At 34.2% G+C, this 25,129-nt stretch overlaps 1 protein-coding gene across 4 annotated transcripts in view; it reads left to right on the top strand.

Annotated features, from left to right (window-relative positions):
• The window catches only part of PCDH7 (protocadherin 7), a 253,133-nt gene that overhangs the window by 103,095 nt on the left and 124,909 nt on the right, over positions 1–25,129 (top strand). Inside the window, exon 2 of one of the 4 annotated variants that reach the window (XM_048943281.1) lies at positions 20,787–20,895. The exons of 1 other annotated variant lie outside the window; for it this stretch is intronic. In XM_048943281.1, coding sequence (XP_048799238.1) covers positions 20,787–20,895 — 109 coding nt within the window. Of the gene's footprint in view, positions 1–20,786; positions 21,004–25,129 lie in introns of all 4 variants that reach the window. 2 more of the 4 variants (XM_048943280.1, XM_048943279.1) reach the window with 2 other exon arrangements.

The raw sequence follows: 25,129 nt of genomic DNA, 5'->3' as shown, positions 1-25,129 counted from the left end.
ATAGTTCTGACAACTATCTATGTCTACAAATCAAGCAAACTGATGACAAGAATATCTGATGAAGATCATACTTTCTATTACAGTAAGTAGGGAAAGTGTTCTAACTGGTTGCTGACTGGATGGAGACAGCACTATATTAAAAAAATGAACATTTGTTTGGAATTTGGAAATATATCTGGCCTGAATGCCTTTTTTAGAATTGGTCTTTCAAAAAGTTTTTTTTTTTCTTTAAGCACATAGATATTTCCAGAAGAAATTAGTCACTTTCTATTAGAACTTGAAATTATGAATATGAGCACATTGAAGATATTTCCAAAATACTTGTCAAGAATCTTTCAGATCTGTCTCTGATCCAGAACCATAGTGAAGGGCCACACTGCATGCAAGAGTGAAAGAGATTGGTGCTTACCACAATTAAATCTCAGATGTGTTGGTTAATTCTTCCTCAGAGGTGAGATACAAAACAAGAAACACGCTAATGGTTCTGTTCCTTTCTTGAAAATGATGACACACAGTGGGGTGTGATTTTTGATTGATAAACAAGCCCTTACAATGCATGAAGAGTTGCAGGCTGAAGCTAAATGTTTTCAGACAGCCTTGCTGACTATTTCATGTGAAATATTGTGGCAGACATAACAAGGCTTTTGTTGTTGTTGTTTGTTTATTTACAATGTGAGTTATGAAAGATGCACCTTGGAATTTTTTTCTCCCAAGGACTTGAAAATGGAGGGACATCTGTTTCAAAGTTTGAATAGGGAATTGTTTTACGTCAGATCTGTGAAAAATCATATCCAAAGTTTTATGCAATGAGAGGGGCAAAGTCATCAGTGAAACTAAATCCTAGACACTAATTATATTGACAAAATATCCAAACAGCACTGAAGCGCATTATGAGAATGGTCTTACCATTAAGGCTAATTAATAATAATAAAAACATCTGCATTTATGTTATTCTTTTCTCCCTGTGGATGCTTCTTGAGGGTTTATGTCTATACATCAATAAACAAATGGTTCATAAGATTCAATAGGTCTTCATATCGAGAAAAGTGAAAGACAGGAAAAAAAAAAAAAAAAAAAAAGGAATTAACATGATCTGATCATTGAGAACATGTGTTTGTTATAGCAACATCTGTACTGGCATAGTACTTTTGGAGACCATGCTGTTCATTCACAAGGGAGATAGGAACCTTAATTATGGAAGTCATTCGTACTGGAATGATGCCAAGCACTAGAAATGTGTTACAGACCTTACTAGTTAGTACTGTCTAAGCACCCTGAAGGTATAATGGCATTCAGATGTGGGGCCCATTTGTTCTTCCAATGGGTTCACTAGCCCTGTTTCAGCTCGGACCTGATTGTTCCTAAATTGTTTTAATGTCCTGGATTGATCTTCAACCTGGCTTATTACCTTCTTTTATTTGGCGTTCACTAGGCTGCTGACAGAACCTTTTGGTGTGACTATTATGATTTGCCTGCCCAGCTTTTGGTGCAGACATTGACTCTCGTGAGCCACATGAAGCTGCTGGCTCGCCTTCCTGTGAAGAACAGCCTAGCTCTTGCTCATTGTCTCACAGATACTAAGTGTCTTTTCTGGCATTGGACTGAGAGTTTTCCTTTGTAATGACTTCAGAGCTGTTCCAGAGTAGCTTCTGGGTATAGCTGGGTTGAGTGAAGTCATTTAACCTTAATTACTTTGCATTTCCTAATGGACTTTCGCAAGCAATATAGGGAGTGGGAGGGGTTGCAGTATTTCACTCTGAAACATTGAGTCAGCATAGAAATAAATCACAGCAGCTGACTGGCCATGATTACGACAATGTGCATTCAACACATCACTTTGTCTCTATTGATCCTATAGACAATACTTATCCTATTGGGGAGATTTAGGATTTTTTTTCCTCTTTGTATTAAGCAGGAGAAGACCAGGATACTTCACTCGTATTTAGATAATTGACAAGAAACTTGAGGCCCATAAAGGATGTCTGCAGTATGGTAACAATGGTAATCTTGACCAAAGCAGCTACTATTATTGTGCCCTAATTTGATACAATGAATAAAAGCCTCCTCTTGTGAAATGCAACAAATGGATTCTATATTTGACGTCATTTGAGTCACATAATGTTGATATCACTGGAGTCCTTCCTTCTGAAAGATCAACAGAGTTCTAGAAATTTCTGTAGCAAGCAATGTATCCAATGACAAACTATGATCTCAGTGATAGAATTCAAGGAGGATGTGATATTATTATTTTTTTTCTCATTAGAAATAAACCAGGATTTCAAATCTTTTGTTCTAAGGATTAATCTAGATGTTTTATTCTTCATAATGGAATAAGACTGTGTCCCATCTTGATGTAATTATCAAGATTTATTGGTATAATAACCAAAGAAATTCATCTCAAAGATTGACTTCAGTTATTTCTTCATGAGTTAATCATGCTTGTAGACAGATTTCTTGTTAAGACACATAGTAGCACTTGGTTTCACAGCTACTGTGGTATACTGAATGAAGAATTCTGTGGATTTTGTTATACGCTGAGAAGAACTCTACTAGAGTGAATATTTTTCAACTGGAAGAGGTTCTTGATTTCTCCTGAAATATAGACAATGTACATAGGCCTCGATACATAAATATTTGATAATGGTGGCGTTAGGAAAAAAGAAAGTCACAAATTTTAAGATCTGTGCTTTATTTTGTAACACTAGGTGTTGTGATTTTGCACCATATTTTCCTTTGTAAAGCTTGATGCAAAATTGTCTAAATATTTAATAGTTAAATATTTATTTATTTTAATAAATTTAATATTATTATTAAATATTTTATTTAATATTTAATATTTAATATTTCAAAGAATGACAATACTGATAATGTGTTTCTCATTTCTGGGTTATCAGCTAGTTGGTACATGTTTCTCATTTATCTAACTTGCTCCACCAGAGTTCAGATGGCCACAACTGAATAGGACAGAAATCTGCTAATGATTTGTAGCCTTCAGAAAGTACTAGTCCTTAGGCTCAGTTTCAGTAATGTATAGAAGAAAGTATTACACCTTCTGTTTGCCTGAAGAATTCTTAATTCTACACTACTGACTCAAATTTCTGCCCAACTACAAACTGTTTAATATTTGACCTGAAATATATTCAAAAGAGAATAATTTACTTTACATTTAACTATTTCTGTTATAGCACATGCATTTAATATGAATCACATTATTAATCTGGTTAAGCATCCTCAGGTGCTGTGGTGTTTGAGCAGATATTGGACATCTTTAGAATGAATTGACTATGGAAAGTGCTCCTGTTCTCATCTGCCCATTTGTGTTTTCCTGCCAGACTGTACAGAAACACAAGATGTAGGGGCAGCTCTGACAGATTCTTTTGGAATAAATAAATTCATTAAAATTACTCTCAGTGAACAGCAGTATACTTATAGCATGAAAAAGAAATTATATTGAATGCAGAGGTTCCAGAATTTTTCAGTTGGGACACTTTCCAGTTAGAAATACTGCATTAAAAAAGGATGGCCAGCAGGGAGAGGGAGGTGATTGTCCCCCTCTACTCAGCTCTTGTGAGGCCTCATCTGGAGTACTGTGTCCAGGCCTGCAGCCCCCAGTATATGAAGGATGTGAGTCCAGAGGAGGGCCACTAAGATCAGAGGGCTGGAGCACATTTTCTATGAAGAAAGGTTGAGGGAACTGAGGTTGTGTACCTTGGAGAAGAGAAGGCTCCGGGGAGACCCCATTTTTTTGTCCTTCTGATTTTTCTAATGAAGAACAGGTGTCAGGACTTACCTTTCTCTTTGCATCTGCTTTCTTCTCTCAGTGATTTTTTTTTTTTTTGGTGCTAGTTAACAATAAATAAATGTATATATTATTCTGTCACAGATTAGCATAAAAATCAATATTACCATAAAATGTGCATGAAGAAGAAAATAGAGCAGTATGAAAAATATAGGAAAAAAAAAAAACACAGTAAAATTGCAGCAAATAGAATTAGAATCAGAATCGTAGAATCATAGTCACCAAAGTTGGAAAAGACCTCTAAGATCATCCAGAAACAAATTAGTGCGAGTCTTGGTCACCTTTTTTAAAAATGAAGAGATCATTTCTGGAACAGAGTGACTGAATATTCTTTCCATTAAATACTTTAAATTGCACCTCCTCAAGTGCTACTTATCCAGAAGGCAAGGTTTTTCTTAAGGACTAGATCTAAGTACCTCAATAAATGCTGTATTATTTGTCTTTTCCTTCCTCTGGGAGTCAGCTCAGACACGAACCTACATTCAAGTGTTTTCTGTTCTTGTGAATTTTGAAGCATACATTCTAAATAGCAGAGACTTGTGCTAGCTGAGGTTAATAGTTAACCGTGCCCCTTAAGTCCCTAGGAAGCACTCACTAGCTTACTTGCTGGAGACCTACTATGCCCAAGAGACACGTGTTACTGTGCTTGCTCACTTCAAATTTAAATGTTACTATTTCTATCTGGCTCAAATGTTGGAGAATAGGTTTGTACAAACTCAAGGCTTATTGATGCCAAGGGTTTACTTACAATTTACAATTGCTTTAAGGGAGAGTTATCTGGAAAGAGCAAATACTCTTCTAACTTGCTACTGCACGTGTGTTTCAAGGATTTGAAATTCAGCTCCTCCATTGTTTTGTGGTTTTGTGTTTGTTAGGGTTTTGTTCTTTTTCTTTTTAAAGAGCACTTAAATTTATATTGAGGTGTAGATGTAACAGCATGTGTATCAAACCCTTGTGATTGTCACGCTTGAAAACATGTAGATTCGCACACAAAATAAATTTTTTTTAACACTTCCCTATTGTTGTTTAAACAAGCAGATATATATTTCTTATTTTTTTATTATTAATTTTGAAACTGAATATGATCAATGCTAAGAAGTCTCAATCTCATAGTTCTCTGTGAATGTACGAAGTCCTTATCACTCCAAGAAGGAGTCCAGCAGAGGGCCAGGAAGATGATAAAGGGACTGAAGCATCTCCCATATAAGAAAGGGCTGAGTAACATTTTTCTGTTCAGCCTGGGGAAAAGAAGACGGAGAAGGAATCTGATTAATGTTTATAAATATCTCAGGGGAGGTGGGAGGCGGATGGATGAGGTTCTTTCAGTGTTGTGTAGAGATAGGACAAGGAGTAATGACCTAAAACTTGAAAGTAAGAAGTTCCATACTAGCATGTGGAAAACCTTTATGGTTATGGTGACAGAGCACTGGAATGGGTTCCCCAGAGAGGTTGTGGTGTCTCCTTCTATGGAGGTATTCAAGATGCCTACCTACGTGGTCTGTTGTAGGGTACCTGCTTTAGCGGGGGGGTTGGACTCAGTGATCTCTTATGGTCGCTTTCAATCCCTGCAATTCTATGATCATAGCTTCTATGAAGTAAGGGATTTCAAGCTGCGCTGAATACTAGACTGCCTTTCTAAAACCATGACTGTGTTCCATTATAATCCAAAGGAACTTCTTTCCTTTGACAGTGACAGAGCACTGGTACAAGCTTCCAAGGGAGGTTATGGAGTCTCCTCTGGAGATAATCAAGGCTTGTCTGGATGCCTTCCTGTAACCCTCTATAGGAAACTTGCTTTAGCAGGTAGTTGAAGCAGGTGATCTCCAGAAGTATATTCCAACTCTTATGATTCTGTGATTCTGTGATATAAATGTAGAATCACAAATTGATTTTTTATATTGATCTTAAATAAAGGTATCACAGACTTAATAGGAAAAGGAATGTTACTGGTCATCTACAAAAGCCTACAGTAAGCTAAAGCTTGACTATTTCTCACCTGGCCTGAATAGAGTCAGTATGATACCCTTGTATGGCATGGGAATTGAATTAAAATATCACCACTGCTCTGAAGAAATTAATCTTGTGGTGTTAATTGCTTGATATTGCTAGTTACAAAAAAGAAACAGATATCATTATTACTTATTTATAATCTGAATTACTTGTAAATTACAATGTCATACTCTTTAACTGGTTTCTCAGAAAAGATTGACAAATATTTGGTATCATTGAATATAATAACTTATTTACAGAAAAAGAACTGTCCAGTAGCACTGCCTTTATACTAAAACAGTGAAAATGTTGGACAAACTTTAACATGAAATGATAAATGATTTTGCTAATGCTGAGTAAACACTTAACATTAAATAGTTGACAGAATTTTTGAGTATACAAGTGACTTAGAAATGTATATTCCAGGACAATGACGAGCAATTAAATGATAATGTTTGTTTGAACATAATTCCTACAAATCTTTTTTGCTCTGATTATCTGATTAGCATTTTTTAGCAATGTTGAGCATAAACATGACTAAGTTCTTTACTATGAGAATGGTGAGGTGCTGGAACAGGCTGCCTAGAGAGGTTGTGGATGCCCCATCCCTACAGGTGTTCAAGGCCAGATTGGATGGGGCCCTGGGCAACCTGCTCTAGTATTAAATGTGGAGGTTGGTGGCCCTGTAGGTGGGGTGGGAGATTCATGATCCTTGAGGTCCCTTCCAACCCTGGCCATTCTGTGATTCTGTGATGATTATCTGCATTGTTAATGCAAGCACCCATAATACTAAGTTTCTATTGTGGCTTTCCTTTCTTACCATTTTTTTTTTAAGTCTGAAACTAGTTGAATCTGCTACTTTCTTTTGAAGTCTACTTCTTCTTATATACCAAAAAGTTTGATAACTGGATTTGATTGTGAAATGTCACTAGAAATCCTTTTCCTATAGCATTTTCATGAACTTTGAAATCAACAATGCTAGTTCAGCTGTTAATCAGTCTTTCCATGTCTTTGCCTTTGATATTATACTACAAACTTCTGACAATTATGTCCATCTGTCAAAAGGGAAAAGGGCACCAGCTGGATTATGGCTATTGCTACCTCTAGTAATGTCCTATCTGCTGACCCAAAGATCAACAAATAAGGCACAAAGGGAAGGTTTCAGTTAAAAGAAAGAATATGGGAAGTACAAGAATGGTGGATGTGAGAAAAAAATGATTCTTTATTTAAACGTATTTATGCCATATGGGTATGTAGAGATAAATTAAATTTCCCGAAGGGCTGTATGTGTACATTTTAGATAAATCTGTGTGAAAAATTATCTTCTGTAGGATTCAGTAGGGAGAGATTTCCTATTCAATAAAAAATCTCAATGTATTAGGTCTTTTTCAGATGGCTTGTGATGGCTTGTGTAATCACTGAAGTGTAATGGTGCTAGTACCTGTTGGATGCATATGGCTTTTACATTTATTGAGAATAGAGAGAAGAAAACTTTTTTTTTCCTCTCTCTCTCTCTAAGATGAAAATTTTATTTATGGCAGAAAAAAATTGAATTAAAAATGTTTTTGGAAATTGTTTATGTTTTATAAAAATGCTTTGCTCAATTCAGTTTAACATACAGTTAAATTCTGAATGAGAAAGGCAAAATATTTTATTTTGAAAATGTCAAAGAGAAATGTTTTAAAGTCTAAAAATATTTCCTTATTGTTTTACAAAAGTTGAATTCAACTTGTCTTGTATTACTTTACCCTGAAATGACATTTTAGGTATCACACCACTTGCAGGGAAAAGAATTCAAATCAGATGTAATGTATTTAGAAATATCAGTGTTATTGAAAAATACATTGTTGAAACAGACATACTTTAAAATGTTTCATGGAAATATAAATCTACTGCAAGTGTTTTCATCTGTGTAGGAGAAATTTCAGATATTTGTATACCTAAAAGAACAGCTTTGTAGAAGCATGGGAACATAAAGAAAACCCCTTACATGTTTTTCTTGGGCTTCAACAAGTTTAAACAAATGGGATAGTCTTTCAGCACACTAAATCTTGTTTTGATTTAGATATGACATATCAGATATTTAGATGGAAAAATTAATCTATAGTGCCAAAAAATGTTCTTCCTTCTTTCTTCTAGGACACAAGAAGAGATAAGAATAAATGTAGAATATATTATTCAAGTTTCTGTAATGCCTCTAGTTTTGTACTTCTCACCTGTGAGGTTTTTTTATACATACAGTTATACTTTGGAAACAATTGAAAGATCTTTTGCTTTGGAGCATATTGCTGAGTTTCCTATGCAACACTGAACAGATTAAGTCAATGGTATGTTTGAATATTTCTAATTGTGTTGCTGGCCACATACCTACATAGAAGTTTTGTAGCAACTTTAAAGAAAATAAATAACAAATAATAAATATGGAAGTCAGCAGTATCCTCTAGATTCGTAGGAATATTGCAGCCTTTAAGAGGAATTTTGTTTATTCAAAAAACAATTACATTACGTTTTTTGCCATCTCTGTTCCTAGAATTTTCTTCTGTAAACTTTTGATGTCTACTTACAAACTCAGGGTAATCACAATATGGAAAGGTACAAGGTTAATCATTGTCTTGACTTGACAAAACTTGCAAAACAGCCAAAACAGTGTTTGAAGGCATGAAATCTAAAACAAACAAACAAACCAACCAACCAAAACTTCAGTCAATATAGTCCTGAATGAGTTATAAATTGAGTTATATACAGACCATAGTTTTCATAGTTTATCTCTGCTTTGGTGCAATAAACTATAATAATATAATAACCAAGAATCCAAGAAAGCATAAGATGAAGATAACAGGATGAAGTCGATTATAATAAACTCATTCAAATCTCCTTTAAAGCAGTGCAGGTATTGAATTCTTTTTCTGCTTTAAGATTTTTGAAGTATTCATTTTTTTTTTTGGAAGGGAGCTCAGCTCAAAATTTATTTCCCCTACATATGTCCAGGCTTACTCCTTTCCTTGTCCTGAAGTGAAAAGACAAACATCTTATTCTACCACTTATCTAGAAGAATTTGTGCAAATGTAAATGTTTGTCCTTTGAAAGGCATAGAAATAAAGCTGATACAGTGCTAAGTATTTTTCTTGTTCAGATGACCTAGCAGCAGCAATAAAATCAACCAAGTGGAAGAGCTACATTTAATTCTGGATTTTACAACAGACTTCTCATTCATTCACATCAGAAAATTAAAAATGAATAATGAAGTTAATCATGAAAGTTGCAAAATTCAAAACGGAAGTTGCACATATTCATCTATATTGTGTAGTATGAAGGGGATGGAGAACATTTAAGCTTGAGAGCAGCCTTCTTCTGGAAGTCTTTTTAAACTTGCTCAGGTGACATCACACTTCAACATAGTTTGCAGTGTAGATATGAAGACAGGTGGTGATTTAAGCCCAGATACAGTTTTTAGAAAGGCTATTTCTTCTATGTTCAGAGAGGAAGCTTGAAAAGTTGTACTTTCCCTGGTGATTCATATAAGTGATTATCTCCTAGGAGAATCCCAGTGCTGGTTAAAAATGTGATTCATCAAAACATGCAGGCCATTCTGACCCTTTGGGGAATGACCATTTCAGATTTGATGGAGAATTTTGATATTTTAATAATTCTTTTATGAATTATGTGACATTTTCATTATGTGATTCTCATTTCTTTCTAAATTATGATACTGCAAAAACTGGGTCTTTTAATGAAAAAGAAAATCTGATTTTAGCTATGTTTTGACTAAATAATTTTGTTACTCCTTTCTGTAATTATCCCACCTAATTATCCAAAAGCCCAGATTTTGTTTCGCATGACTCTGTATATTGAAAGAATAAAATTACATGAAGAAAGGTGGTTAGTCAAAATTTTAACTTGTCTATATGTGAAACCCTCTCCGGTGAATATTAATTTCAACTTGGCACCTTTTAATAACATTTTAATATTTACAACCTCTTTGGAACTGATAGCAAGTGTTAAAGTAAGTCTCTTGGATTGAAGTCACTGCATTAAACACATTCTTAGCTGGGTATTTGAGAAAAAGAACAATGAGGATGAATTTGGCTCTCTGAAAAGACAGTCCAGACTACTTTGAATCATCCTTCACTCATGGTACACTTCTCTTGGCCTATGTTTTCTTCTAGGAAATGCATCAGTCTGCTTTTTCCTTATGACCTTGAAAGCTATTGATTTAGTTAATAGCTCTAGAATAAAATAACACAAACTCCAGTTCTTGTTTTAGAACTTTGTGTCTTGAATAGAGTACTCAATGCACAATGTTGATTCCTGTAAATATGTGATTGGCAGGTTGCTGAGTGTCTACACAGAAGTTCAGGTTTTAATGAATTATAATTAGAAGCCATCCTTTATGAGACACATAACAGAATGTATCATAAATCCTTTGTTTTCTGTTATATTTGAAATATGCATTGAAAGCCAGCCATATATCAAGCCAAGGCCGTATTCCTTTCTATTATTTTTGGGATGCTTAAAGAGACTAATGAAACATTAGTTCTTGTAAATACACATTCTTGATAATCAAAATTCATGCAACTTTCTTTCAGGCAAGAAAAAAAAACATATTTGGAAGTATTTTACACAGCTTTTTTTCTCTTTTGAAATAGTCTTGCAAGGGACTGGACTAGAGGACCTCCAAGAGGCTCCTTCCAATCTCAGCTCTTCTCTGAATCATTTGACAGGGAATCCTTGTGCCATTCTGTAGTTATAATTACTGAAATGCATGCTCCATTTGTCAACAGTTCAAAATACTTTTTCATAATTAACATGTTGTTACATATTGATGGATATCACACTCAATATTTTAGTCTTCAATGTTGTTAAATTGGTCATAACCAATTTTACGTGTGTAACCACATTTTTAGTGAAGAAGTGTACTTTTTCATGCTAATTAGCTCCAGAATGCTTCAACTTTCTTGATGATTATAGTTTAGTAGGGTTCTTATGAAAATAAAACTACAAAATTTTATCCATCAGCACTTTGTTTTTATTATGAGCCATAATTTTCTGTATTATTAGTATAGTATTTTATGCATAATAATTTTATTGTTATTCATATGCATATCTTCAAGGTTTTGTTAAGATTAGAATCTTAAGAAGTGACTTTCTAAAAGTTGTCTATTTTTGGGTCAGAGTTTGAAGTGAAAGGTAAAAAACGTTTTGATTTGGAATGTGAAAATGAAAATGAAATTGCACACATGGTAGTCTATAATAAGGATAATAGAAGTAAGTCTATTCAAGTAATTAGTAGAGTCCCCACTGTTGTTTTTCAGGCCTTTCCTCATAAACATGCTTTTATTATTAACTGGCTGTAGCATGTATCAGTTAACACATACCAGATTTATTTAACATGAGTTAAAATTTGTTTTCGAAAAACTTCATCACAAGGCTTTTGAAAAAAAAAGTGTTGTTCTGTTACATTATACTGTTTTCTCATTCAGTGGTAATTATGTAAAAATTGGTTTCAAGCATCCACAAGTAAATATTCCAATACTTCTGAGTAGTTTATTTAAATCACCTTTACTGCATTAGATATTCCCAAATAATTAAGTTAAGTGTAAGACAACAGCTTCCCATTTCAATGGCCTGTTGAAATTTTAAACTTGTGGCATGTTTATTAATATAAGTTGTTTAGCTAAAGTGTTCAAGAACAGCATTTGTTTCATATAATTTTAGAGATCTAAAGGCTATGTAAGTAATTTAAATTATCTTCTGTTCAGTCAAGAATATTTTCATTCTTATAAATATTTTCCTGGATTGGGAAACATTTCTATAGTCCATCCTTCCAATTCTTACAGAGAAGTATTGTTGGCTATGTCAGATTTTATGCCTTTTTAATTGCTTGTTGTACAAAACGTGTCCTTAAGTTAACTCTTCAAAAAGCAATATGTTTTATATTTAATATATTTATGTTTAGAGAATAATCTAGAGAGCCTAGCTTAATGTATTGCAAACAGTAAACAGTAAAGTAATAATGAACAGCAAATTGAGGGCTACATGATGCATGAGACACGAGACACATGAGACACAATATTGTACTTGAATGACACGTAGCTAAATGTACTTGCATTTTATCAGTACGTTTTTGTCAAACAAAAAGAAAATTCAGAAAAGCCTAATAAACGATGTTAGAAAATCTGAAGTTGAATAATGAAATGTAATGCTCTTTGCATTGTTTCAGGAAAAAATAAAATAAAATCTAGACCACTGAAGATGTGCTTAATCTACATGAAAGATTTAGGAGAAACCCTTTTTAAGAAAATAGAAGGAAATAAGATAAAAATTTTATCATAGAACCATAGAATGGTTTGGGTTGGAATGGACCTTTACAGTCATCTAGTTCCAAGCTCCCTGTTAATGGGCAGGAACACCACCCACTAGATCAGGTTGCTCAAAGCCCCATCCAGATGGGCCTTGAAAGCCTTCAGGGTGGGGGAATTCACAACTTCTCTGAACAACCTGTTTCAGTGTCTTACTTTACATTTTGATTGTTCTTGAGAAGACAGAGTATTTCTTCTTCCACCTTCTCATAGAATAAAAAAAAAATAAAATAAAAGAGCAATTCAGGCTCATAGATGCTTAGTTCTTATGATTCACAAACAGTGTTTTGCTTATGTGATAACTTGACAATAATTATATTTTCATAAGAAGGCAAAATAGCATAATGAAATTATTTTGACCCTATGTCACAAATTCTCACTTATTTTTGAGCTCTTTATGCTCATTTTTTAATAGCTACCAAGGAGAACTCTTCTGAAATGCTCAGAATATTGGCTTTCTTTAAAAGCCATGTAAATATTTAATCTTTGTAAATGAACTTTTGTTTTATATTTTGATATAAAGATTATATCAGTAAAGAGTATTGGATCTTTGAGAAAGGGGTGCTTTTCATATTATTGATGTCTTCTCTGTTAATCTTCATGGAAACAGAAAGCATGCCTTTTGTTTGCTTACTTGTAAAAAGTGGTGAAAGTTATGAGGACTCTACTTAGTGAACACAGACAGGATATTAGGCTGCTGAGAAATCTTTTTTTCTGATTCAGAAAGGCAAATTTGGATGAGGGGTGAGAGGTGATGTTTGAGAAAAAACATTGAATTTAAAAGGAAAAGTATATGTTTGAAGAAAGTAAAGACACCCATAATGGAAAATGCATCATGAACAAAATTTTAACATATTGCCTTGGGCTTAGGCAAATAGATATTAGTAGATTTGTGTTTCATTTTTATACAGAACAAACAAAATATGTTTCTGGTTCATGACCAGGAGCTCACAAGCTACTGAGACTCAGATTAATGAAAATGTTACCAATATAAAGGACAATAATAATGCAGAGTGTTCCTGTTGTTTGTAGAGTTCTTGTTTGATATCTGAGCCCATCTCCCTTCATCATAGATGATATTTGCTAGAGAGCTTCTAGTATCAGAATATTTCTGATTTTACTCAACTTCTGTCTGAAATTGCTCTTATTGCTACCTTTTGCTAAGTTTATAAGAAAAAAGTTGGTTATTCTTGTGAGTGTGTTTCTCCTCATCTCCTCTCCTGTAGTAGTACTTCTTTCAGGTGTTTCAGTCTTGTCATTGAAAAATAATGCCTGTTTAATTTTATTTCCTGTCAAGTTTATATTAACCACAATAATAGAAAGTTAGAACAGTAGAAATAGGTGATTTGAAGGGAAGAAAGAGTTGTGTGGGTTGAATCTATTAATGTAGAATAGTAATTGTTCATTAATATTTTGTTTGTCTTTCAACAAACTTCCATCAATAAAGAATGAATAGAAAGGATAATGACTTGTTTTATCAAAATTCAAGAGCTTAGAAAAACTCTTTGAACTTACATAATGAATTGATTTAACTCTTCTGTCTTTTTTTTTTAAGATCTACCTTATACGTACCTCAGAGTTGCTGTGTTAGTCTTGACATTGATTGACTCTGCGAAGCTAACAGGAATTATAACATTTTCTAGGTATGACTCATCTCTGGTGCTTTCTGTTCTTTGGCACACACTCAAATACAAAAAAAAAAACAAAAAAAAAAACAAAAAAAAAAAATTAAAAATAAGGACAATCTTTACTGTGAGAGTGGAAGAACACTGGCAGAACAGAATGCCCGGGGAGATTGTGGAGACCTCCATTCTCAGAGGTATTCAAAACTGACTAGACATGACCCAGTGCAAAGTGTTGCAGGTGACTCTGCTTTAAGCAAGGACATTGGACTTGATTACTTCTAATAGTGCCTTCCAGTGTAATCTGTTCTGTGCTTCTGTGAAAAATCTGAGCTAGACAGCTCCTTGGCTAACTTAAATCAAAACCTAAGATATCATATGTGCTTCAAAGATGGAAGTCACCTAATTTGAGTGAAAAGAAAAACAAGAGCTTTAACTGCTGATCTTGCAGGGGTTTGGTTAATGCCCAAGCTAATGTTGAGTGAACTAGCAGAAGTATTCAAAATAAGAAAGCTTGATTTAGCTGAGTATTCATCTTGCACTAACTTTTTTATGCTTCTCAACTTATTAAGTTGATTCCTGGATTATATTTTATAGTCATTTAAAAAATTTTCAAAATTCTGCAGCTGTTGAGGTGAAGGTGTGGCAAAAGCTGGGAGGCCTGATAGAAACTTGCAAATTTTATCTAAATGTTTGGCAATGAAGACAGAAAATTGCCTACACATGTTATACTTGTTGCACCTTGTTACAGTTTGGTGTGTCTACTTTGTATCCAGACTCAATTGCCAGGCGGCTGGCTGAGGAAGGGTTGATGGTGGAAACACTTGCTCTCAGTTAACCATAAAAGGAACACTTCTATCCCGTCATTATAATCGGAATGAACCATCTAAGCCTCATCTGACTGCGTGGATATATTGCTTTTCATTTAGTCTATCCATGGCCTGTCCCTGATGCCTATTTGTGAAATTAGGATTCTTCATGAATTTGAAGGAAAAAAAAAGTTAATATGGCATAATTGCAGTGATCTTTGTACCAAATCATAGAATCATAGCATGCTCTGAGTTGAAAAGGACCACAGTGATCATCTAGTTCCAACCCCCTGCTGTGTGCAGGGCCACCACCCACCAGACCAGGCTGCCCAGAGCCACATCCAGCCTGGCCTTGAATGCCTCCAGGGATGGGGCATCCACAACCTCCTTGGGCAACCTTTTCCATTGTGTCACCACCCTCTGTGTGAAAAAAAACTTCCTCCTAATATCTAACCTAAACCTCCCCTGTCTCAGTTTAAAACCATTCCCCCTTGTCCTGTCACTTGTTAACAGCCATTCCCCTCCCTTCCAGTACTCTAAAGCCTCAGTGAGGTCTCCCTGGTGCCTTCTCTTCTCCAAGTTAAACAACCCCAGTTCCCTCATCCTTTCTTCATAGAAAAGGTGCTCCAGCCCTCTGGTCATCTTAGGGCCCTTCTCTGAACTTGTTCCAAGAGCTCTGCATCTTTCTTGTACTGGGGGCTCCAGGCCTGGATGCAGTACTGCAGATTGGGCCTCACAAGAACTGTGTAGAGGGGGACAATCACTTCCCTCTCCATGCTGGCCACTCCTTTTTTAATGCATCCCAGAACACAGTTGGCCTTTTGGGCTACAAGCACACACTGATGGCTCATGTCCAGCTTCTCGTTCACCAGGACCCCCAAGTCCTTTTCTGCAGGGCTGCTCTCAAGGAGATCTTCCCCCAGTTTGTATAAGTACCTGGGATTGCCCGACTCAAGTGCTGCATCCTGCATTTGGCCTTACTGAACCTCACTTGGCCTTATTCCTTACTGCTGGCAAGGGGAGAAGAAAATATCTGGTTCATGAAGTACAGCTGAATCAAAGAAGTAATGGTGATTCACCTTCAGGGTGTAATGCAAGGGTGCATCTTTCCTCTGTGATCTGATCATCTGCATGACAAGATGTAATTAGAAATAATTCTAAACTTTCATAGGGATAAAATTAGCAGATCTCTTCTCTTTCTACTATACAGTATGTGCTGTGAATCCAGCACTAAGGACTATCCTTAGTAAAGATTGCTGTGGAACTAGTAAAGGCTAAGGATTGCCGTTTTCCTGGGAAAGGCAGGCTTATTTGGGTAAAGGCAATTTTACCACATTGATTCACAGTGCTGGCAGATGGAGCTATGTTAATATTGTGCACTGAAAATAGACCAAGCTAAACATAACCCACATAACCCTCTCCTCTCTTCTTGTGGGCATGGGCCTTATTTTGTCAGCACTTGGAAATTTCCTGTGGCTGCTTTTCTGTGGAATGTTACTGACATAATGTTATCAATGGAAACACAAAATTAAGAATGTAGTTTGTTACTCCTGGTTAAAGTGTGGGTTTTCTATTTTTGCAATTATGATGAACATCTGTTTGAAATATTAGTCCTGATATCCAACTTCCATTTCTTTAGTTCATCTCATTAGTACACAGTTTTCTCAAAAGTTTTATGGACTGAGATCTAAATGATATAGAGGTTAGAACTGTAATATTTGTACTGGCAGTAGAAGTAAAATACAATTGATATGCATATCATTCATCAAGTAGTAAAGAGAACATAAATGCTTAGCTTTCTGAAAATTTCTTTTAATTCCAATTTTAAGTTGAATCTCTGTTTCTTGTAATAACTGTGGATGATGCAGAATGTTTGTGGCTCAGCATGCCTTGGCTACATGATGACCCCAGAGACCCCAGATTGTATTTGGAAAAGGAGGTTTTTACCTCCTCCATTCAGTTGTGTGGTATATGTGAATGATAGTCTTTGCATCCCACCTTTGAATTCTTGAAAGTCCCCAGGGTCTCTGAGTGTCACTCTCTAGTTATCTACAGATAGAGCTGAAGGTGCATTTTCCTAGGAGTAACCTGAATAAAGGGCAGGATCTTCCTATTTTAAGAATGGGTTCCATTGAGTTTAGCTCTGTGTTACGGTGCATTGCTTTTACTACTTCACTGGTAATCTGTACAAAAAAGCCCTTAGCATCTTTTAAACAGTGACTGCTAAACTGTTTCCTCTAGTTTACTGAGAGTGTGATAGTTACCAGATTACCATATGGCTATATATAGATAGATCTGTAGGGCCTTCCAAATAGATCCTTTAATGTTTTCTCAGAGAGGCTTGTTAACAGACAAACAAAGCAATCTGTGGGAAATTATGAAATCTGCCTCCTCAATTTGCAAGTTTTCTAATGTCTGCACAGTATCTCTAGCAACTAATTTCTTGTCTGAGTGATAGTATGATATTCAGAAGTAACCTATGGGATAAGGAATAAGTATATCCAAATTGTGAGAAGTTCACAAAATTTGTATCATTGGTTTAGAACTTAGTAGTAATTGATGTGTAGCTACAGTATTCAGAGTTTCATTACATGAAGTTTTGGTCAATCAGAGAGTTTGTAGCCCATGGACTGAACAAAATAACAGCCATTAGGGTTATTTATCAAGTGATACTATCATATCTTGAACAAGTGGAAATTTAGAATTCATTTTAATATATATATTAGATATCATGAATTTTCAGTAATAGAAATCTTCTTAAAATGGAACTTCAATAAAATGCTTAGAAATAGATGATCTTTAACGTGTTTCTATCATGCTAAATTTGTTTCAAATTTTTCTGTAATGTGTTTGTACTTACTAGTACGTATTACGTATGCTTACTACTATGTTATAGTAGACAATATGAGAGAGAATATACAAATTACTTTTGCTTGTATGAATGATTCCACAATATATTTTACCATTCCTTTTCAAAGATAAGAGGTGTGTTTTACACTAGAACTTGTTTAAAATAAAAATGCAATTTTCTGTTAAGAACAAGCATATGGATATTGCTTACATACTCAGCTGTTTTAAGTGAAAGCAGATTTCTTCCACCAAGCATATGTATTTATTAGATATAAATACAATTATATTAATACAAATATGGTATGTATACCCATACATATATATCACCCATAGAGCCTGAATCCCTGACTTAACAGAAGGTATAAGAGCCAGTGTGCTCAATTGAGAGACTGCTAAGAAGGGGAAGACTGTAGATTTGTGACTTCTTGTAACACAGGGCAGATAACTCTTCATTTGCTTTTGGGGGTAAATGGGGTGAAAAATTTGGCTGATGAGGCATTAGAGAGAGAAGCCCTCTTGTGAGGAGTCCCATTTGCTGATCTGACCTGATATGTAGGCATGTGTGCAGTTTGCCAGGTGCTCAGATGCAGGATGTTTTGAAGAACCTCCTGAGGCTTATTCATCCCTCACACTATTATCCTTCTCATTCATCTGAGCATCAGTGGCAGTTTCTGAGGACACGTTGTCTGTATCAAGGCTAGCCAGAAGAGGAAGAGCATGTGGGATTAAATGGTGTCTCTTGAATCCTAACATAGATCATGTGGGTCAACAACTGGTCTTGTTGCAAAGAATTTTTACTTTTAGATCCTTAAAGTAGGAATGGCTGTGGAAGGAAAGTAAAACTCACAGTCAAGTAAGGAAGTGATGGGCAGAGATGGACAGCAACGAGTGCAGGGCTGTTCCAAGAGACATTTCTATAATAATAAAACAAGATGAAAGCAGGGCTGCCTCAAGCATGCCATATGTGCATAATTTGATGCGGACTGGGAAACAAGCAGGAAGGACTTTAGCTCTGCATGCAGTCACAGAACTGTAGTTCTGTGACTAATTGTCAGAATTAGTGGGCTGATAACAAAATAGTCATATTGGAAAAAAAACAATAGAGCCTCTTGATACATATGAAATACTGTCTTTGTCCAGCACCTTTTCATGTACTTAGAAGTCCACTTTTGCAAAGTACAAGAAAAGAAATGACGGCTTCCATAATTAAAAGAACAACAAAAATGACAAAAGAAAGTCAGTTGCTCACCTCTAAAACCATGATGACACAGTATATTCATTTAGTTATTTCTCTTAGGTAATTTAGTGTGTGTAAATGGTCAATTATACAATACACAATCCATTAAAATATGAAAGCGCAATGCAAATGACAGTTATTTTGTGGTACAGACTATTGCAAAATGGCTTCATGATTTAAAACCATTGTTAAAGGTTTTAGGTGAGCAAATGGCACCCTTCTGAATAATTGTGGAAGAGAAAGATCTTACTAAGAAACTATGGGGAAAAATATTCAAATTATGTGTTGTACATCTAGAATCTTAACATTGCAGTTGCAGTTGTCCTCTCTGGTTTATACTATTTCCTCTTAGTTCAGTGAAAGGAGCAACAAGACGAAACTATTTTTAATGCGCTCTTTTAATGTGCGTTATTTGTTCTCTCCATTCTTCTGTTTTACTGTGCTTCTCTATTGTCCTTGCATTTGATATAGCATGAAGCATTAAATAAAACTGCTGTGAAAGCACTTTCCATTTGATGAATAGGGATCTTTAAAAGGTGAGAGACTTACCAGTAGAATAGTAGCACTCACATGTATAAGCTTCTGGTCTACTTGTGTCAGGAAGGCTTAGTTTTTTTTTTTTTTTTTTTTTTTGGTCCTAACTATTTATCTTCAGCATTAAATATTACATTATATTTAAAAAAAAAAAAAAAAAAAAAAAGTAACAAATATTAATTCCAAGTGAAACTCCAGCCCTCTACTTGTAAATCTAACATGATCTTCTGTTGTATAGGACTAGCATAAGTGTCTGTAATTAGTGTTTCCTCTCTTCTGGCCTGCATACATGTTTCTACCCTGTAGTAACCAGAGGTGCCAGTAGGGATGATTAATGACCAGGTCATTGTAACAGAGATCTGGAAACACATCTGAATATGATAGGAGGTTCTCTCAGACCTCACTTCCTATACATAGGAAACTCTACATAGTGTTCTGTAAAACAGATCTGTCAGTGTTTATTTTAGAACATGCATTCTATAATATATATATACCAGCATGCACACATTTTTAATATATATATATATACATATAAATATATATATACGTATTTGGACATACAGATCTATACAGTAAAATTAGGTCCTATATTAGAATATCAGATGCTTTTCTGTGATTTTCTAGTCTTTCTAGTCAGTAAATTATTTTAAATGTATCATAAAATTATTTCAAATGCTTTCAAATTTTTACTGCTGTAGTGCAAGTGCAGTTTGAATTGTAGGAGAATCCATAGATTTCTTAATGAAAATCCTACCTGCCTTCACTGTCCTCAGAAAAGTGAATGATCTACTCTCCCACTTTCTAGAATATTCACTGATTTTTGAGTTCAGCATTTTGACTTCTTGAGCAACATTTGTATCTGTCATGTTAAATGAATACAAATCTATAATGATCTACATTTGCACAGTTCCAGTGTAAACAGGCTGTGTCAGCTGTGTTTGCAATACTTTAAAGTCTTCATTATAAAGTCATCTGGCAATCTGGCAACACCATCTATCTCCAGGCATGCTTTATGGAAGTTATGAAACCAAACTCCTCCTGACCCCCCTCCCCTCCCATTTTTTTTTGTTTTTGATTTTACTTTCTGATTTCAACTAGCATCTCAAACTCAAGGAAGTGAATTTGGAAAATGCTTATGAGTGTGCTGCTATGTTGCTAAAAACAATATTGTTTATATGCATGTGAGCATTTATACACATCCCCAAACTCTCTTATACGTATGCATTCACACAATGTCGAGTACCTTTATGCAGTCTGATTGATCTCCATTCCAATTGTTACTACTGAGTAAAAGAAAAGCTGAATATAATCTATAAACAATTATAAAGTATTTTGCCTAGCTCATGCAAATGTTTGAAAGGAGGCTGTTCAAAACTGCATGACGGTTCTGGACTGTCTATAACACTGAAAATCCCCAGACGTTGTGTCCAGTGGCATTTTAAGGACTGTACTTACTGTTTGATTTAATTTAGACAAAATTGTTTAATAAGTAAATGTTTAAATATTAGTTTGCTTAAGTCATGTTTTGAGAATCAGTTGTTCATAGACTGAACGTTTCAGTGACATTCAGAATCTTTTCTCTTGCAGCCATTTCGTAGAGTGACGTTTTCTGTTGTGAGTCAGCCTCAGGACCCACATCAAGGGTCTTTGCAGAGTTGCTATGACAGCGGTCTGGAGGAGTCAGAAACACCAAGCAGTAAGAGTTCATCAGGGCCAAGACTGGGTGCCCTTCCACTCCCAGAGGACAACTACGAAAGGACTACGCCGGATGGCAGTGTTGGTGAGGCAGAGCATATGGAAAATGGTAGGGGCAAACACAACATTCACACACATAATCTCACTAGCAAGTGATTCTAAGTAGACTTTTGAAAGGTCAGTCCAATAAATAAATAAATATATTAAATAGTTAAAATTGTAATTATTTTAAAGATTGTTAAAATACAGATATACAAAATAATGGGACATAAGACTACTAATAAACCCAGAATCTTCTTCTCTTTATACGATTTAAAAACTATTCTGCAGAAGCAGTTAAAACATTTAAAAAGTACCCATAGAGATCTGGGGAAATGGTAATTGAATTAAATTCCTTATTTTCCATTTTAAATAAAAGAACTATATATCCTCTTTTCCTATTCTTTTTTTGTTTGTTTGTTTGTTTGTTTTTACTGTTGTTCAAAAACTACTTAGGAAACTTCCCAGAATGTAGAGCATCAGTAAAAATACAGTAGAATTTTAAAACTCCACTCAAGAGAATTGTCTTTCCCCCAAAATATTGTATAGCTTGTTTCCAAAACAACACTGAGTGAATGTCAAGTCCATTCTTAGTATTTAGGTAAGAAAGATATTCCTTCCCTTTTCTTCACACTTTATTTTATACAATACTTTTAGAACATCTAATTTAAATTCAGCATCTATTTTTGTAGAAGGGGAAAATGTTGAAACCTTATATACAGTCTATTAAATTTTCATCAATTACAAAATAAGTGTAATTTAATTCACAACTTCTGTTTTTCTTTTTATCTAAAAAAATCTAGACTTGAAAAAAATCTTTTGAATTTGAAATATATAAACACTAATTCATTTACTGCATTTAACTTATTGGCTGTAATCTAAAATTTGGTGAAGTCAGGCACTGACTTCATTGTGTTTCAATTTGCCCATAAGCAATAACATAAATTATTGTATATCAAAATATACAGATTTTTTACTAGCCAATGAAATAAGGGGTTTGCTAATCCAGTTGGAATTGTTGGATATATGGAATAGGGGTGGTGTATTCACTGGTATAAATTGGATGAATGAATTTGGCTAAACAAATTTCAGTTTTTAAGAAGCTAGAGCACTGGTTAATTGTTATTTGCTTTTTCTCTTTACTGAGATAGACATATTGACCCAATAAAGGTATTTTGCTCTATGTGGTAAGGTATTACCAAGTCTAGTAAAAATGACTGAATAATGTCTACAACATTATTATATTTTATTATAATACGAATTCCCCCAATAAATGAGTAAGTAATAAAAAAGTAAGATGGTATTATCCAGTGAAACATAAGATATGTTAGGTTATATATAAGTGTGTGTGTACACATTCTGTTTGGTTGTTTGTATGAATATATATCTTTATGTTTCCTTTTTATAGTTAAGTGATGGGGAAGAAAGTCATTATTACTAGAAAAATATCAGAATAAAGACTAATAGATGTTACATCTAAATTAGGATTATTATCTTATTGTTTGGTTCATAGTTAGTTTTTGCAGTTAATAACTAAATAACTTTCTCATTCCCGTGGACATAAAACAGTGTAGTTCATTGGTGGACATTAAATTCAGAGTTCAGAAAGCATGGAGTGCGTTTGAACCAAAAAACTGGATAGCCATAATTGAACATAATTTTTAATGTACTCTGTAGTCAATGAAAATAACCACATTTACTGAATTGTAGTTGAAAATGGAATTGCTTGAGTGATGTGAAAAACTAAAACAAACCAGTTTATTTAATTTTTTTTAGTTGATGTTGAAACTGACATTGCATTCTAATAGTTGAAGTATTTAAAATAATACTTTAATTTTTTGAAAGATTATCATTATTTAGCTAAGATGAATTTGATTCAGTTTTAAAAATAATATGGTATAGATAAAAAACATGTAAACATGTATAATATTAAATGAATAAGCAATTGAAAACAAAAGTATCATGATGAAAATTGTATGGCAGGACTTGCATATAATAGTCAAGGATTCCTTCTACTTGAATTGAGACCTTTGAAAGGTTGTTGACAGTTTGCTGAAGGTTATGCTCTATGGACTTCTGGATTTCTCTGTCACATTTTAAAAACTAGATTTCCACAGTGGCATGTAATCTGCCTCTAGAAATTTGTTACCAATAATCCATAAATAATGATGGAACAGGATAAAATTAATGTACTTTTGTTACTTCATATATGTAGTATCTGACATTGGAGTGAGAGTTTTCTGTGACTGGATTTTTAAGTCCGCTTGTATTTTAACTATTTGAAGCAAAATTATATTGGTCAAATTCTGATAATATAATCTTCAACATTAATGGATAATTCTGACAGAAATAGAATTGGAATTGAAATCTATCTAGTGCTTATTCATCACATTTAATTGAAATCTAGGTAAGATACAGTGTTTAGCTTGATTAAGTTTTAATCAGAATTTATACTGGATTTTCCTTCAGATTATCCATGGAAAAGGCACTTTGAAAGCTATCTTAGTTTTTAATTGTTATTACTTCAGATATTTATAATTTAATTTCAGTTGGGATGAAAACCAATATAATTAGAACTATTGTTTTGTGTTTCATTTTAAAATTTGAAAAGATAATTTTCAGCACAGTATGATAACCCTCCTGATATGTTTGATACATTTTTGTACAAGATAAGTTAACAAAAAACCCCATAGTTTTTACAGTTAAGACAAATGTAAGAAGGTTGAGTTCACTACAAAAGTAAATATGAAATTCAATTTTCTGTTTGCTGTTAAGAGGCTTCTTTTTACTTGCTCAGGCAGGATAAAATGCTGTAATGAAACAGCCAGCAGAGGGGTTTTTTAGGAGTACTCTGTATATTGCCTACCAGCCAACATGACTGTCAGATGTATATTGAAGTTTTGTTCTGATGATTAGCTATGGTGTCAGATGCAGGAGGAAAAGAAAAAAAAAAAAAAAAAAAAAAAAAGAAAAAAAGTGTTAGCAGATTGACTGTGAAAATTCAGAATGCAAAGATCTTGTTAATTAGTAAAATCTGCAGAACTATAAGTAACTTCTGAGTTAATTTATCCCCTGCCCTTGGAGCTTTCCTTACAAGGAATTCTGCTCGTATGTGTAGCCTTTTTCTCTTATTATGCTTTTAAGATGGCACTATCTTAATGTGAATTTAACAATAATTTTCTCAAGGACATTCTTATTACATTCATATTTGTGTTTCAAGAGAAAATACATTACCATGGTAAATGAATTTGTCTTTTACTCATAGTGTTCTTTTTATGACAATGCCTAATGTCCCATATCTCGAAGGAAGAAAAAAACTCCAACACACTAACAAAAAACCCATGGGAGATCTATAGCAGACACTTATCCCTGATTCTAACAGTTAATAGTTAGCATGTGCTTTAAAAATGTGACTTTCTGAAAGATAACAATAAAAAAGAATTTAAATTATTACAAGCCATAACCCCTCTTCATGGCCTGAGTAATATTTTTCAACAGGGAGTTCCTCTGATCGCTATCAAAATTGTTTTTATTTTGCTTTTTATACTTCTTTCTCATATTGAGCAGTTTTAGGAACTGTTCGTTTTTATCATTATAAGAAAGTAGATGGAAAGTAGGTTTCATTTTACTCTTAAAATACTGTGAATGTTTATGTTTTCATATCATGTAACTTTTATCTGAAATATATATTCCTAGACTTTTCAGTTTTTGACTGTCACATGCATGTAAATTTTTTCTTTCCATTAGCTTCTGGTTTTTGTTCTAATGTAGGGGTATCTGGAGATGAATATATACCATTTGTGAAATGAATAATACAGGCTTTTATTATTAGTTTCTATTATAAATCACACATTATGTCTAAGCAAAAATTTTCATTCTTCTGTTTCATGTCCATCTATATAGTTTTGCCAAATCTTTCTCATTTTCTTGCAGCCTTCTTAGAAATATTTGATTATACTTCACTTTTTCAGATTTCTGTATTCTTATTATTTATTTACACGTATAGTGGACTAATCAGTTTCATCCTCTGTTCCATTTAGCTGGAGTATCTATAGTGTTGAAACTGTAGCAGATTTGACTCATGTGCTCTTCCCTGGAGATTTATTTCCATGCAATCGTAATTAGACTGTTATCTAAGCCTGATATCTCCATCCATGCTACCTCAGGTATTTCTTCACAAACATACCTTCAGTCTG

Source organism: Lagopus muta, chromosome 4 (genome assembly GCF_023343835.1).
Source record: "Lagopus muta isolate bLagMut1 chromosome 4, bLagMut1 primary, whole genome shotgun sequence".
Taxonomy (NCBI): domain Eukaryota; kingdom Metazoa; phylum Chordata; class Aves; order Galliformes; family Phasianidae; genus Lagopus; species Lagopus muta.
Note: the sequence above shows the minus strand (reverse complement) of the source record. Positions and strands in the feature narration are given on the sequence as shown.